This window comes from Hibiscus syriacus, unplaced genomic scaffold, assembly GCF_006381635.1.
Source record: "Hibiscus syriacus cultivar Baekdansim isolate YM2019G1 unplaced genomic scaffold, ASM638163v2 tig00111008_pilon, whole genome shotgun sequence".
NCBI lineage: Eukaryota > Viridiplantae > Streptophyta > Magnoliopsida > Malvales > Malvaceae > Hibiscus > Hibiscus syriacus.
Window position 1 is genome coordinate 2173253 of NW_024062951.1, and position 13664 is coordinate 2186916.

The 13664-nt window shown below is 35.0% G+C and overlaps 1 protein-coding gene across 1 annotated transcript; it reads left to right on the top strand.

Moving 5' to 3' along the window:
• Positions 1 to 7670: 7670 nt before the first annotated feature.
• LOC120149844 (repetitive proline-rich cell wall protein 1-like) lies at positions 7671 to 9140 on the top strand. Its single transcript, XM_039162549.1, has 2 exons — positions 7671 to 8723; positions 8863 to 9140. Exon 1 carries the CDS (start codon positions 7707 to 7709, stop codon positions 8715 to 8717), a length of 1011 nt encoding a protein of 336 aa, XP_039018480.1. The 5' UTR covers positions 7671 to 7706; the 3' UTR covers positions 8718 to 8723; positions 8863 to 9140.
• Positions 9141 to 13664: the final 4524 nt, after the last annotated feature.

Here is a 13664-nt window from a genome sequence, read left to right on the forward strand (position 1 = left end):
GATCCTTATGTAATAGTAGCCCAGTAAATTTTAACTGGTTCTGATCCCAATAGTTCTATTGCTACTGTCCTTAATGTCATAACAACCCAGAATGAAAAAACATGCTCTGTTCTAAACTCTATGGTTGTAAATTCCCAAATTACTATTCAGTCTCCTGAAGTTAAAGATTTAAATCCCTCTCAATCTGTCGGTTTAAATAGTGATAACATTGAGATACTAATTGTTAAAACCGACAATGACTCCACTTCTTCTATTTCTAATGCCTTTGATGCTGCCAAATCTCAAACTGAAATTTCTGAAATTTTAGAAGTGGATCCTACTCAACCAGCCTCTATTAAAAAGGGTATAGGTAGACCCCCAAAGGTTAATTCTAAAGTCCCTATTATTGGTTCGAAGAACAGATTTGATATTCTAAACTCTGTTGATGACATTTCTACTCCCTTAGAAAATCAGCAAAGAAAAGTCAGAACTGCTTCTTTAGGAGTAGCAAATCTTGTGAATTAAATAAAGTCAAAGAAGAAAGATCATGTTGAAAAATCTTAAAGTCTTAATGTGGGAGGTCAAAAGGGATCTTCTCCTCCTCAATGATCTTAAGCTTTTGGAATATTAGAGGACTTAACAATCCTCTCAAGCAAGATAGAGTGATCCAAAGAGCTTCTCAAAATAAAGTAGATGTTTTATGCTTAATGGAGACTAGGGTAAAAGCTGAAAATTCAGAGAAAATTTTCAATTCTAAATTCTCTAATTGGAATGTTAGTTCAAACTATGATTTTGCTATTAATGGCATAATCTGGTTGCTTTGGAGAAAAGGTTTTGATTTCAATGTCATTTTTTTTCGGATCAAATTATCACTGTTAAGGGCTTCTACAATGGATCCCCTTTTTTCCTTTCTGCTATTTATGGTAGCAATGATGGAATTATTAGGAGACAATTATGGCATCAGTTAAAAGTTGTAAATTCTTCTGTTGGTCATTACCCTTGGATAGTTGGAGGTGATTTTAATACTTTTTTGCACTCTCATGAAAGTTTTGATCATGACTTTCTTAGCCATTACCTCACATCTGACATGAAAGACTTCCAAGATCTTATTCATGAGTTAGATCTTCTTGATCACCCTTTTTTATCTTTCTTTCACTTGGAATAACAAGCAATCTGATCTTTTTCTTGCAAGGAAGCTTGATAGGGTTCTTATAAATCCTTATTGGTATACTTTATTTACTCTCTCTTTTGTGGAATTCCTTGCTCCTGGTATCTTTGACCACTGTATGGCTATTGTAAACCTTGCAAAAGAGTCTCCTATAAATAGACCAAAACCTTTCAAATTTTTTAATTTCTGGTCTGATCATCCTTGCTTCTTGAATGTTGTGAGGAACTCTTGGCTCCCTTTTACTAGTGGAAATCCTATGTATGTTCTCTTCACTAAGCTTAAAAGACTAAAATCTGCTCTCAAAGAGTTTAACAATGAAAACTTCAATAATCTTCCTTCTCAAGTGAAAGCTAAAAGAGCTGAGCTGGAATTGCAACAACTCCGCACCTTAAGAAGTGAGGATGGAATTGAAAAGGAGATTTTCATTCAACATGAGCTGAAGACTCTTGAAGAAGCTAAAATTTTGTTCCTTAAACAAAAGGCAAAAATTCAGTGGATTAAAAATGGTGATAAAAACACTAAATTCTTCCACTCTATGCTTGCTTTTAAGAACAAGAGAGACACTATTTTTGTGCTTATTGATGGAAATGACAATCGTTTGGATTCTTTCGATGCTATGTCAAAGGAAGTTACTTCCTCTTTCTCCAACTTGTTTGGATCTATTGACAACAGAGTTAAAAGCATTGATCCTTCTTCCTTTAAAGAGCTGCTGAATTATTCTCTCCCTTCTGATGCATCTTCTGTTCTTGTTAAGGATATTACTAATAAAGAAATTCAAGATGCCTTTTTTAGTCAAGGTAATGATAAAGCCCCTGGTCCAGATGGTTATTCTCCTTGTTTCTTCAAGAAGGCTTGGTCTATTGTGGGAGAAGATGTCTTGGCTGCTGTAAAGCATTTTTTCCATAACAACTATATGAATCATGGTTTTAATTCCACTGTCATTGCTCTTGTTCCTAAAGTTCCAAATCCTCAAGTTGTTAAAGATTTCAGACCCATCTCGTGCTGTTCAGTCTTTTACAAAGCAATCACTAAAATTTTAGTTAAAAGATTGTCTGAATTTCTCCCTGATATCATTTCTTTAAACCGGACTACTTTCATCAAGGGTAGGAGTATTGTTGATAATACACTCCTCGCCCAAGAATTGGTTAAAGGTTACAGTAGGAAAACTATTTCTCCTAGATGTTCTATGAAGATTGACCTTCATAAGGCTTTTGACTCTCTCCATTGGGATTTTATTTCCTCTATACTCAAAGCCCTCATTCTTCCTCCTCGATTTATAGCTTGGATTGAGACATGTTTCACTCAAGCTAGGTATTCCATCTCTTTCAATGGTTCTCTTATTGGTTATTTCAAGGGCGCTAGAGGTTTAAGACAGGGTGATCCTCTCTCTCCTACTCTTTTTGTTCTTGCTATGCATGTTTTATCTAAGATGCTTAATTTGGCTGCTGCCAAAGGAGTGTTTGGTTATCACCCAAAATGCAAAAGGATTGGTCTTACCCATCTTTCTTTCGCTGATGATTTAATGATCTTCTGTAAGGGTAATGCTGACTCTAATATGGGTGTCTTAAGCGTTCTGGATCATTTTTATGAAATCTCTAGGCTTCATCTTAATTCCTCCAAATGTGAAATCTTTTCTTCTGGTTGTTCTTCAAGATCAATGGATTTTTTTCAACAGATTACTGGTTTCAAAAAAGGTAGCTTACCTGTGAGATACTTAGGTATTCCTCTTGTTACTCGTAAACTTACAGAGAAGGATTGTGTTGTGCTTATTAAAAAAATTAAACAGAGGATCCATCACTGGTCTGCTAGAAATCTAGGCTACGCTAGCAGACTTGAACTCATCCGTTCTGTTCTTTTCAGCGTCTTGAATTACTGGTGCAGACAGCTTATCCTTCCCAATTCGATTCTTGCCAAAGTGGACAAGCTCTGTTCCAGATTTTTCTGGAAAGGTGAAGAGAAGTCTGCTTCAGGTGCTCGAGTAAGATGGGATTTTATTTGCTTCTCTAAAGCCAAAGGTGGTCTTGGCTTAAAGAACACTAAAATCTGGAATCAAGCTTGTTCTATTGATTTAATTAGGAAAATCTTAGCGGGTGATGGCTCGCTTTGGGTTGCATGGTTAACATCTTATGTTTTCAAAGATCAAGATTTCTGTAATTTTGTTGCAGATCTAATGTGAGCTGGAGTGTTACTAGAATTTTAAAATTGCGTTCTATTGCTCTCACCTTCTTATCATCTTCTGGTTATCTTAGGCGACATTTGGGAATCTATTCGAATCAAAAGGGAGAAAGTTCCCTGGCAAAATCTGATCTGGTTTCCCATGCACATTCCTAAATTCAGTTTGATTGCTTAGATGCCTTTGTTAAACAGATTACCAACAAGAGATCGGCTACTCAAAATGGGAATTTCCACTGAAGGGACCTGTGTTAATTGCAGTAATGATCAGGAGACAAGAAATCACATTTTCTGTCAATTCTCTTTTGTTGTTCGACTTTGGAGCTCTGTCCTATTGCTTAATGACTTGAAGTATGCATCATCTTCATGGGAAGAAATTCTTACTCGGGCTTCTTCATCATGGAAAGGGAAATCATTGCTCACCACAATCCTGAAGATTGCTTGGACTGCCTATATCTACACATTGTGGGAGGAAAGGAATCGTAGAATCTTCCAAGGTCGTCACAGATCAACTGATGAATTGCTCAAGGTTATTACTGAAGTTGTACGAATTCAACTTAAGGGTAAAAATATTAATAGAGCTGATAGAATAAACTCTAACCTTTGTACTAATTGGGGTATTACTTAAACCAATCATTGTCTTTTAGAAGTAGGTTGTTGTTAAATTTGTTCTGATTGGTTGTTTTTATAGCAGAACTCTGCTCTTCTGGATAATAAAATTTGATTTATCCAAAAAAAAATTGAGAAATAACCACGTTGGACCAATAAAGAGATTTTTAAGTTCTATTATAGAGATAGTTATAATTAAGCTTCATGGAAAATATATAGATAGGTTTGATTTTGTAACTCTTCAACTATGAACAGTTTGAAACATTCTTTTTTAGAGTATATGTTTTTAAGGATAATCTTGTATTATTGAAGCAGATTTATGCTTTTCTTTGGGTAATAACACGTACAAATTATCTATATAAAAAAAGTTAAATACCTAAATACAACTTTAAAGAAAGTTGGGTACTACTTTACACATAAATACCAAAATTAGATATTAAAAGTTATAGTTCCTCTAAAAAGATATGAAGTATTCAACTATGTAAGTATATGGGACCCATCAAGTAGTCTCAATGGTTGCGATGAGTGTTTTACTCTTTAATAGGTTCTGGTTTAAGCAGCTGTGGCCTAATTTGCAATGTGTGTTGTTAATGATTTAAGAAATATTATGAACATATACTAAGTGTTTGTGATGTTTCTTGTTGGGTTTTAAGCGAAAATGTAGGGACTTCAAGAGATTTGTTAATGTCTTCAGTTCAAATTATTATTTGGTTAAAAATGGAGAATGTTTCACTGTCATGCATCGTTGTTCTATTTAACCAATTCCTTTTGCTCCTTATTTACTCGAAATACCATCAAAAATGTACCAAAGCAGAACAAATTAAACAAGTTTTCAAATCTATAAAACCCCTCTGAAACATTCGCTATCTTAATAACTTTTGCCACGCAAAACCAAACCACCAACGTTAATTTGGAATCATTCTCCCATGGCATCACCCAGCACCAAGTCCCACACCCGTACCTGCCTGTGTTCGCCAACGAAGCACCCTGGTTCCTTCAAGTGCAGCCAACATCGCCGTTCCAATCACCCACCCGCACCCGTGTCCGCCCGTCGAGCCACGACGGTGCGTGCCTGGTCGAATTACAGAGAATTAGTTACGAGAGCCGGAGCAAATTCCCACAAGGAGTTTCTGCTTCAAGGCGTGAAGCCGTCGAGATCGAGCGCTGTTAGCATGCAAAGGAGAAGGAATTTCCAGCCTAAACCTTCTAGGTTCTATTTATTGAACGGCAATAGAAATGGGTTAGGGGTTTCGGTTTTATGATCATTTATCCTTTTGTTTTCAAAACTTTGAGGAAAAAAGTATATTATTATTATTGGGACTCTTATATTATACAGATTTTATTACATCTGACCAATGTATTTTATATAATATCTACTTATTAAAATTTAAGGTAAAACTACTTCATTAACAATGAAATTATCATCTTTTATTTAATCATTAAACTATTTTTAAACAGTAATTACATCACCTTTTTTTTCAATTTTAATCACCAACTACTAAATTTTTAATGATGATACTTACGTGAATTTATTTTTATTCATTTATTTAATTTTAAATATATTTTCATATTGTTTAAATTTATGCACTGTATTCATTAAGCTAAAAATTAGATCATTATATATATTATGTATTAATAAATTCATTATTTTCAAAAGTACTCTAGTCAATATATTGCAATTGTTTTAACTCTTTTTAATTTTAAAATTATTTATACAAAATTTAACACACTTGTATATTTTTGTGTTTTTTTTTTTGTCTTGCCATGTTGTAATTATTTTCTCGAATTTATGTATCATATGATTTAATTTATTTATATTTTGTATAAATTATTATAACAATTTGATTTATGAATTTCAAAAATCAAATTCTTGCATATATTGACATAAATATTATATTCAACGTCTTGATCTCATTTCTCAAATTATAATATATTATTTTAATAATAACAATAATAATAGCAGCAAGAAAAACTCTATCGAACTCTACATACTGATAAATAAAATTTCAAGAAAAAAATCATTAATAAAATAGATAATTAACATTAAAAAGTTTAAATTTTAAACATGTTCCCATTTTTTAAAAAACACATGTATCTGCCCCTAACTGTACAAGTATAATCTGTTTGAAGATCCGCGGAGCAAACCGAAGCCAGTATATTATATTTTCTCGGATAAATCCCAAAATGAAGAAGAACAGTTGGGATTTCATAGCCATTCATTTACTGCCACCAACGGTTAATGACGTAAAGACAATATTCACGATAAAACCCCACTTAATATTTTGGGTAAGTAACACAAGATAAGTATTTGTTTTTTATATTGAAGTTTTAAAAGTAACAATTAATTAATTACTAACACTATCAATTTGTTGAAAATTGATCATTCAAGGTTAAGAGTCATTAGTTTAAGTCATGAAAAGTTAAACTGAACTGTTAATTTGACACATTGAACAGTCACCTCTTCAACTTTAAATAAAAATCTAATTTATTTTTATTCATTTTTATTTTAACCCATTATTTCCACCCCACCGCTACACTTAAAATCATCTTTTAAGTTCCGAAACACCGTGAATACTCTCTCTTCCTCAAACTCCATCGCCTGCTCGACAAGACACCATAGCATCTCAAGTTGATGGAATGTGCGTGAAATACTTGATAAACCATCCTTCTAGCCTGTTGCACCAATATACCATTAATTGTTAAACTTGCATCATAGCGTTTCAAACGATTTAATGGAAAGGTATTAGGAAGAGATAAAATTCAATAATCAAATGTACGTAGGAGCATGTGTTGATGGAGAAGTAAATATCCTTAAAATTAAGTTTTAAACATAGCTGGAGTTTATTTAAAGTTGCAGATAGAGAAGTAAATATCCACAGGGCATCTAAGATTGCAACGGGAAGAACCAAATACGCTTCTTGCGGACTTAATTTTGAATGTTTGTGAAAAATTAGCAAGTTTGCATGGTAAAAGAAAAGATCTAAAATCTTCATGTAAGGCATATTTCAAACCTATTAACTAGTTAAAGAAAAGGGAAGGGGAAAAAAGTAACAGAGACGACTGACCGATCACATCAACTAAAAAAACAAAATCACGGACGCTATGAATACAAAAACCATCCATTGTACACTCACTCTCAACCCATCAAATGCCACCACAGAATATTATTTTCATTAAAAATTTTGGATTCAATTCAAACCCTAGTTTACGTGATATTTATTATTATTATTATTATTATAGTATCGTGTTTAGAATCATTGAATCAGCTTTCTTATACATTAATTGATTATTAGTATATTAAATGTTTTCAATAGTGAAAAGAATATTTTTCTTCTAAAATAATATATATTCGAGCAGCTGTGTCTGTAATGTGCGTGTGTTGTTAAAAACTAGGAAAGATTTTACTAATTTAATCTATGAGTAAGTGAAGAAATGAATTAAAAAATGACACTATTCCCCACCATTTCACATGCATTGCCTATACCTCTTTCTTTTTATCCTTGTGTGTCCGGAGAAAGTAGCTCGGACTCAAACTGAAACCTGGATTTTGAAGGAATGTAGCAAACGAAGTGTGGCAACCTAATGAGCTGTAATATAGTGAACGTATGGTGGGAGTTTGGCAATGTATAATGTATACATGGATTGCCAACTAGCAAAGTTTGTCTGAAACTTATAGCTCATATACGTTCACGTGATCGACTTTTCTTTGTTTTCTTACTATTATAATTCTGCTATATATAATTTGCATTTCCCTTCAAGTAATTGAAAACGCTACAACATGGATTCCACCAAAATCTCATCTCTCCTTCTCATTTGCATGCTTTTCATTTCCTCTGCCACTCCAATTCTCGGTTGTGCTTCATGTCGCCATGCACATCCCAAGCCTAAAACCCCAATCCATTTGCCACCTGTTAAAGTCCCTCCGGTCACTGTTCCTCCCATTGTAAAACCACCGGTTACACTCCCTCCCGTCGTCAAGCCACCAATTACAGTTCCCCCAGTGACTGTTCCTCCAGTGAAGCCACCAGTTGAACTCCCTCCAACTGTAAAGCCACCAGTTGAACTCCCTCCAACTGTAAAGCCACCAATTAGCCTGCCTCCAGTGACTGTTCCTCCAAAGATTGTGCCTCCAGTGACTGTGCCTCCAAAGATTGTACCTCCAGTTGTAAAGCCACCAATTAACCTGCCTCCGGTGGCTGTTCCTCCAAAGATTGTGCCTCCAGTTGTAAAGCCACCAATCAACCTGCCTCCGGTGGCTGTTCCTCCAAAGATTGTGCCTCCAGTTGTAAAGCCACCAATCAACCTGCCTCCGGTGGCTGTTCCTCCAAAGATTGTGCCTCCAGTTGTAAAGCCACCAATCAACCTGCCTCCGGTGGCTGTTCCTCCAAAGATTGTGCCTCCAGTTGTGAAGCCACCAATTAACGTCCCTCCAGTGACTATCCCTCCAGTTGTAAAGCCACCGATCAAGCTCCCTCCTGTGACAGTGCCACCAAGTGGAAAACCCTGCCCACCTCCACCATCAACCAAGGCCACATGCCCAATCAACACACTGAAACTGGGTGCTTGTGTGGACCTGCTAGGAGGGGCGGTGCACAATGGAGTTGGCGACCCAGTTGTGAATACATGCTGCCCAGTCCTTGCAGGGCTTGTTGAAGTCGAAGCTGCCGTCTGCTTGTGCACCACTCTCAAGCTCAAACTCCTCAATCTCAAAATTTATGCACCAATTGCTCTTCAGCTCCTCGTCACATGTGGGAAAACTCCCCCTCCCGGTTACACTTGCTCTCTTTAAATCCAGGTTAGCCACTTTCATTATGCTTTCTTTAGGGTCCAACTTTACGTTTGATATTTTCTAGTTACACTGTTTTGATTAGTGAATTAGATATTTTGAGCAACTTTTCCTTCTCATAAGATTTCATGGCGTACGGGTTTTGCAGGTTGGGAGGTTCCTTAAACTTCCACTCTATCAGTCGAATTGGAAATCTCTGCAGCCTAAGCTGTATTTGCAATACCAATTCTTTCTACTTAATTATTCCAAGTGTGCTTATTTCTTAAACATTGTTATTTCCTATCAGTATCTGTCAAATTGTGAATTGTAATTTTATATTCAAGTTAAATATTTTAGCTCATTGTTGAAAGACAATGGGTGGTTGTAAGGTTCAAGGAAGAGGGGACCAATTTTAAAGCTATGGCGCATGAAACTTGTTTGTCTCTATAACATGTGCTGTCTGTTCAAATGTCCGTATATCATATATGTGTACAAGTCGGCTATGATTAGGCTTAAAATGAATCTTAATTATTATTTATTTCTAAAAAATTCAATTGATAATAATTTAAATCTTATTTCTTATTATATAAGGAGTTTATATTCAATCAAATATTTATTAAAATCATTTAAAAAATTATTATTATTTTCTATTTTAACAATGAAATAATAATAATAATAATAATAAATTAATTATACGATACGGTTTAGATTATGAATTTAAATTCTCTAAGTTAAATTTGGATCTAAAAAAAAATTAGTTATTACTTGTAATTTAAAATAATCTCATTATTTTAAATTATTATAGAGAATGATAAATCATAAATGTAATGATAAATCATAAATGTTTATATTTATTCTTGATGTGTGATTCTATAAGTTCAATCAACGTAAGAAGCATACATGCCTAAATCACATTTGATCCTATAAGTTATAAGCGGCTTCTAGTAAGATATGTTAACTACCCAAGTTAAATGAAAACCTCATGATCCAAGATAACTTTAATACAACTAATGACATGATCTTTTGTCTTACGATATCTTGATAGAAAATAAAACATTAAAAAGTCAACATTATATCGTTCTATCTTTAATTTCTCAAAAACAAATTATAGTGTCTAAACAAATGATATTAATCTTCGTCAACTCATTTGAGCACGACCATGTATTTCTTAATCTCAATCGTGGAAGGGCCAAAGATAACTCTCTTATAATAAGAGGGATAAATTCTATCTTAATCACCATATCTCACTACATGATTCTTATTGTATTCAAACATAATTGTAACAACCTAACATTTCGCTAAGGACTAAACTATAAAATTCTAGAAATAGCAGTGACCAAGTAGAATTAAAAGAAGTTTAGATTTTGAGAATTTCCCTCGGAAGAAGAATTAAACTGAAAGGAATTTATTATAGTTGGGTTCAAAATGGAAAAAAGAAAGAGTTGGGTCTTTATAGAATGATTTTCCAAACATTGTCATGAAATTTTTGCAAGAAACATTTTAGACCCTAGATCTAGTGTATTTTGGCATGTTTAATCCTAACCCTCAATTTCTTATAAGTATCTTTTTAAATATAAAGTAAATAAAAAAAGATGAACCATTTCTCTTCATCTTCTCCATAACTTGAAGTCTCCAAGGTAAGGGCTTTCTCCATATTTCTTCACCTTTCTAATTTATTATATTTGGGTTAGATAAAAAACTTGACTCGAAGGAAAAAGTAAGGATCTTTATGAGCTAAGGATCTTGAAGGATTTTATGAGCTCTAAAAAAATACTCATGTGGGTTTAGAGATGGTTTTAGAGAGGGATGATGATAGTGAGAGAAACCCCAAGACCATTAGCTTTACTAATAAATTCTCCTTTATATTACACATGCTGCATATGATTATTATATTGTTTTTCTTCCTTGTTTTTGTATTTCATAAGCTCCAAATAAGGAGTTGGAACTACCAAGAACAAGGAAAAGATTCAAGGATAGAGCATCCTTAAAGTTCAAAGTGGTATTTTGATTAGCTAAAGTAAAGGTGAGTGAATTACATTGTCTTTTGTATGATGAATGTTGTTTATAGAGTCTTGTAACAAGCCACCTAAGACATATAGTCAATGTGAGCCTAATGTATGAACTTTCTATGCTCACAAGGTGTTTATTGTATCTGTCAATTTCATCACCAAATAAATTTACTATCTTATATTGTCTCATAGAAAAAGGGATGGCTTTAAAGAGGGTCTAGGGTTTGAGAAATCTAAGTTATTAGAAGGTATAGTTTAAAGAGATCGAGAGTTGGTTTCATGGTCAAATTGTGTTTGAGGTTTGATTTGAGTAAATTTGGTATCTAGAAGGTTGTTTTTGTTGTTGCACTCCAACTGTTTGTGTTTGTGTGTGAGTGAAGTTCCGCAAACTTCAAGGAAGATGAATGGTTCAGCAGTAACTCTGTTTGTTCAAAACTTACCACCTAGATATCATTAGAGTGGTGCAAGACAACTATTCGGTAGGCATGGAGAAGTGATTAGCTCTTACATAGCGAGGAAGAATGACAGAACATGAAAGTGATTTGGTTTTGTTAGATTTTCCAACAGAGAGGATTCAGTGAGAGCAGCTCAAAGATTAAATGGATTGTGGATATTCGGATATCGTCTATCAGTCAAAGAAGCTCATTATAGTAGTAAGAATCAAAACTAGAAATTGGATAGACCTTCAAATTCAAATGCAACAACCAGGGCAAAACATCGTAAAAGTGTGAATGGAGAAAGTTCGGAGGAGCAAGTAAGAGGAAGGAGTAGGTTAATACAGGGAGAGATAGATGAGGAAGTTGTTCGAAAGCTTCAGAAGTGCTTAGTAGGAACGATGGTGACGGTTTGTTCTTTATCTCAAGTGGAAGATAGACTACGAGCAGGAGGTCTAGGAGTAATTAAAATTAAGTTTCTGGGAGAAAGAGATTTCTTGTTACAAGTAGATGATGATGAGTTATTAAGTATCATGAAGGAGCATAAATGGTCGTATTTAACTGAAATTTTTCTGGAAGTGCAACCTTGGTCAGAGTCATACAGAGCATCGGAAAGAGTAACATGGATTAAGCTGTTTGGAGTGACGTTGCACTGCTGGAATCATGGCACGTTTAAGAGGATAGCATAGTAATGGGGAGAATGTTTAGCGATAGGAGAAACGCATTTCAAGCAATGGGATGTGAGGAGATAATTATCCTTATAGCAACTAGCACGAAGGAATCAATTGATGAAGTGGTAGATTTAGAAGCAGGTAGAGATATTTTTAAAATTAGAGTAGTAGAACAATCCACAAACAGAAGCGATAATTCTGGTCGAAAGCAAGATGTAAAAGAAGCTATGGTGACGGTTGATTCTGAGTCTTCAACAGGAAGAAGCTTGGACTCACCGGAGGAAAAGAACTTCGAGAGGTGGCAGGAGGAAGATGACAGTAAATTTTGTTGTATGGGGAATCTTTTTAGAAGCGGTTACTTGTCGGGTGAGGACGAGAAGGAAAGGAACATAGGAGAGGAAGTAATTGTGGGAATACGAAAAATTGATGATTGATGGGGGAAGGATCTAAAGCAATTTGAGGAGGTAGTGGAACAAGAGGATAGAGAAGTTGAAGATGTTAGCCGAATTGAATAGAAAACTGTATGTGCCAATTAGGAAATGAAGAATAACTTAAAAGATTTGTCTTCATGTGAACATCGATTAGAGTCAAAGGCAGTGGAGGACGTGGTTTATATGGGCCTCACAAATGTATTTTCTAATTTAATTTCCAACGGTGAGGAAGCCCAACATGATGGGGTTTTGGTTGATGGGGACGGAGGAAATGCCAAACAGGGGATAGCTCGGGAGGATATAGATCACAGGATCGGCTTGTCAACACAAACAATGGAGGATTTATTTATGCTCAATTCCAGACAGAACCGAAGGTCAAAGGTGGGGAAAAATAAAAAATACAGCTCTCTGCAAAGAATTCAAGAGAAGTATGCAGTCACCCAAAGAAAGAATAGAAACTACAGAATTAAGAAAAATCAGAAGATGGTGCTAAACGAGGAAGAAGTGTATGAGCTAGAAGGAAGATCTTTATCTGATTCTGACCTTCAAGCAAGGTGACAGAGACAAAAGAGGGAAGCGAAGGAAACATTACAGCTTGGCAGAGAACTGGGTATACAGTTTAAAGGCTCATAAGAGGTTATAGTTCGGGAAATGACAGCTCTGGAGGAATTGGAAGGCGAGTCACAATCTTTATCTACACAATTTTAGCTGAAATCAGTGAAGGAAGAGTCGAGATGAGGATATTATCGTAGATCTTAAGAGGAGTTTAGTGTTTAGATGTTGTTGTCGCATGAGTGTGAAAAGATGAGACTTAGTGTATTTCGTAGCCTTTGATGTAATTTGGTTTTGGTTCGTTAGATGCTATGGTAAGCGAATTTGAAGTGGGTGGTCTATAGGGAATTGTAAATCATGTTTCTTTTTCTGTTACTGGCTTGGTTATTTTGGGTGTATCGGTGTAAGGAGTCACCGCAATCACGGTTGGTCTGCTGTTATGTTGGGATAGTGTGTATGGCAAAGAGTGGTGCTGCTAGTATCCTGTTAAACGAGTTATGGAGATCGGAAGATACGATATAGTTTTACTCAGACGACAATCTGATGAATGATAGTATAGTTTGGGATAGATAAACTTGAGAGTTGGGGCTTGATTATTGGTAGATCCTTTTGAGAAATCTAATTCGAAAAAGTGAAAGGGAACGACAATAGGAAGCAATTCGTTGGTTGGCTATTGAAGTTCTGCCGGTTGCTAATATGTTAGTTTTATCTTCATTACTCTGTTGGTTTTGTTTTTATTGTTAAGTGTGTCATTTATTACAAGAGTTTTTAGAGAGTTTTTGAATTACATTTGTGTTTGTTCATTCCTGCCTGTTTGTCATATTTGGGTCTAGAATGGTTCCGAGGGTGTTGATGTTATTTGAAAGAAGTTTGG

Excerpts from the sequence above, each read along its gene's own strand:
- LOC120149844 (XM_039162549.1), top strand. The coding sequence starts at position 7,707 with ATGGATTCCACCAAAATCTCATCTCTCCTTCTCATTTGCATGCTTTTC.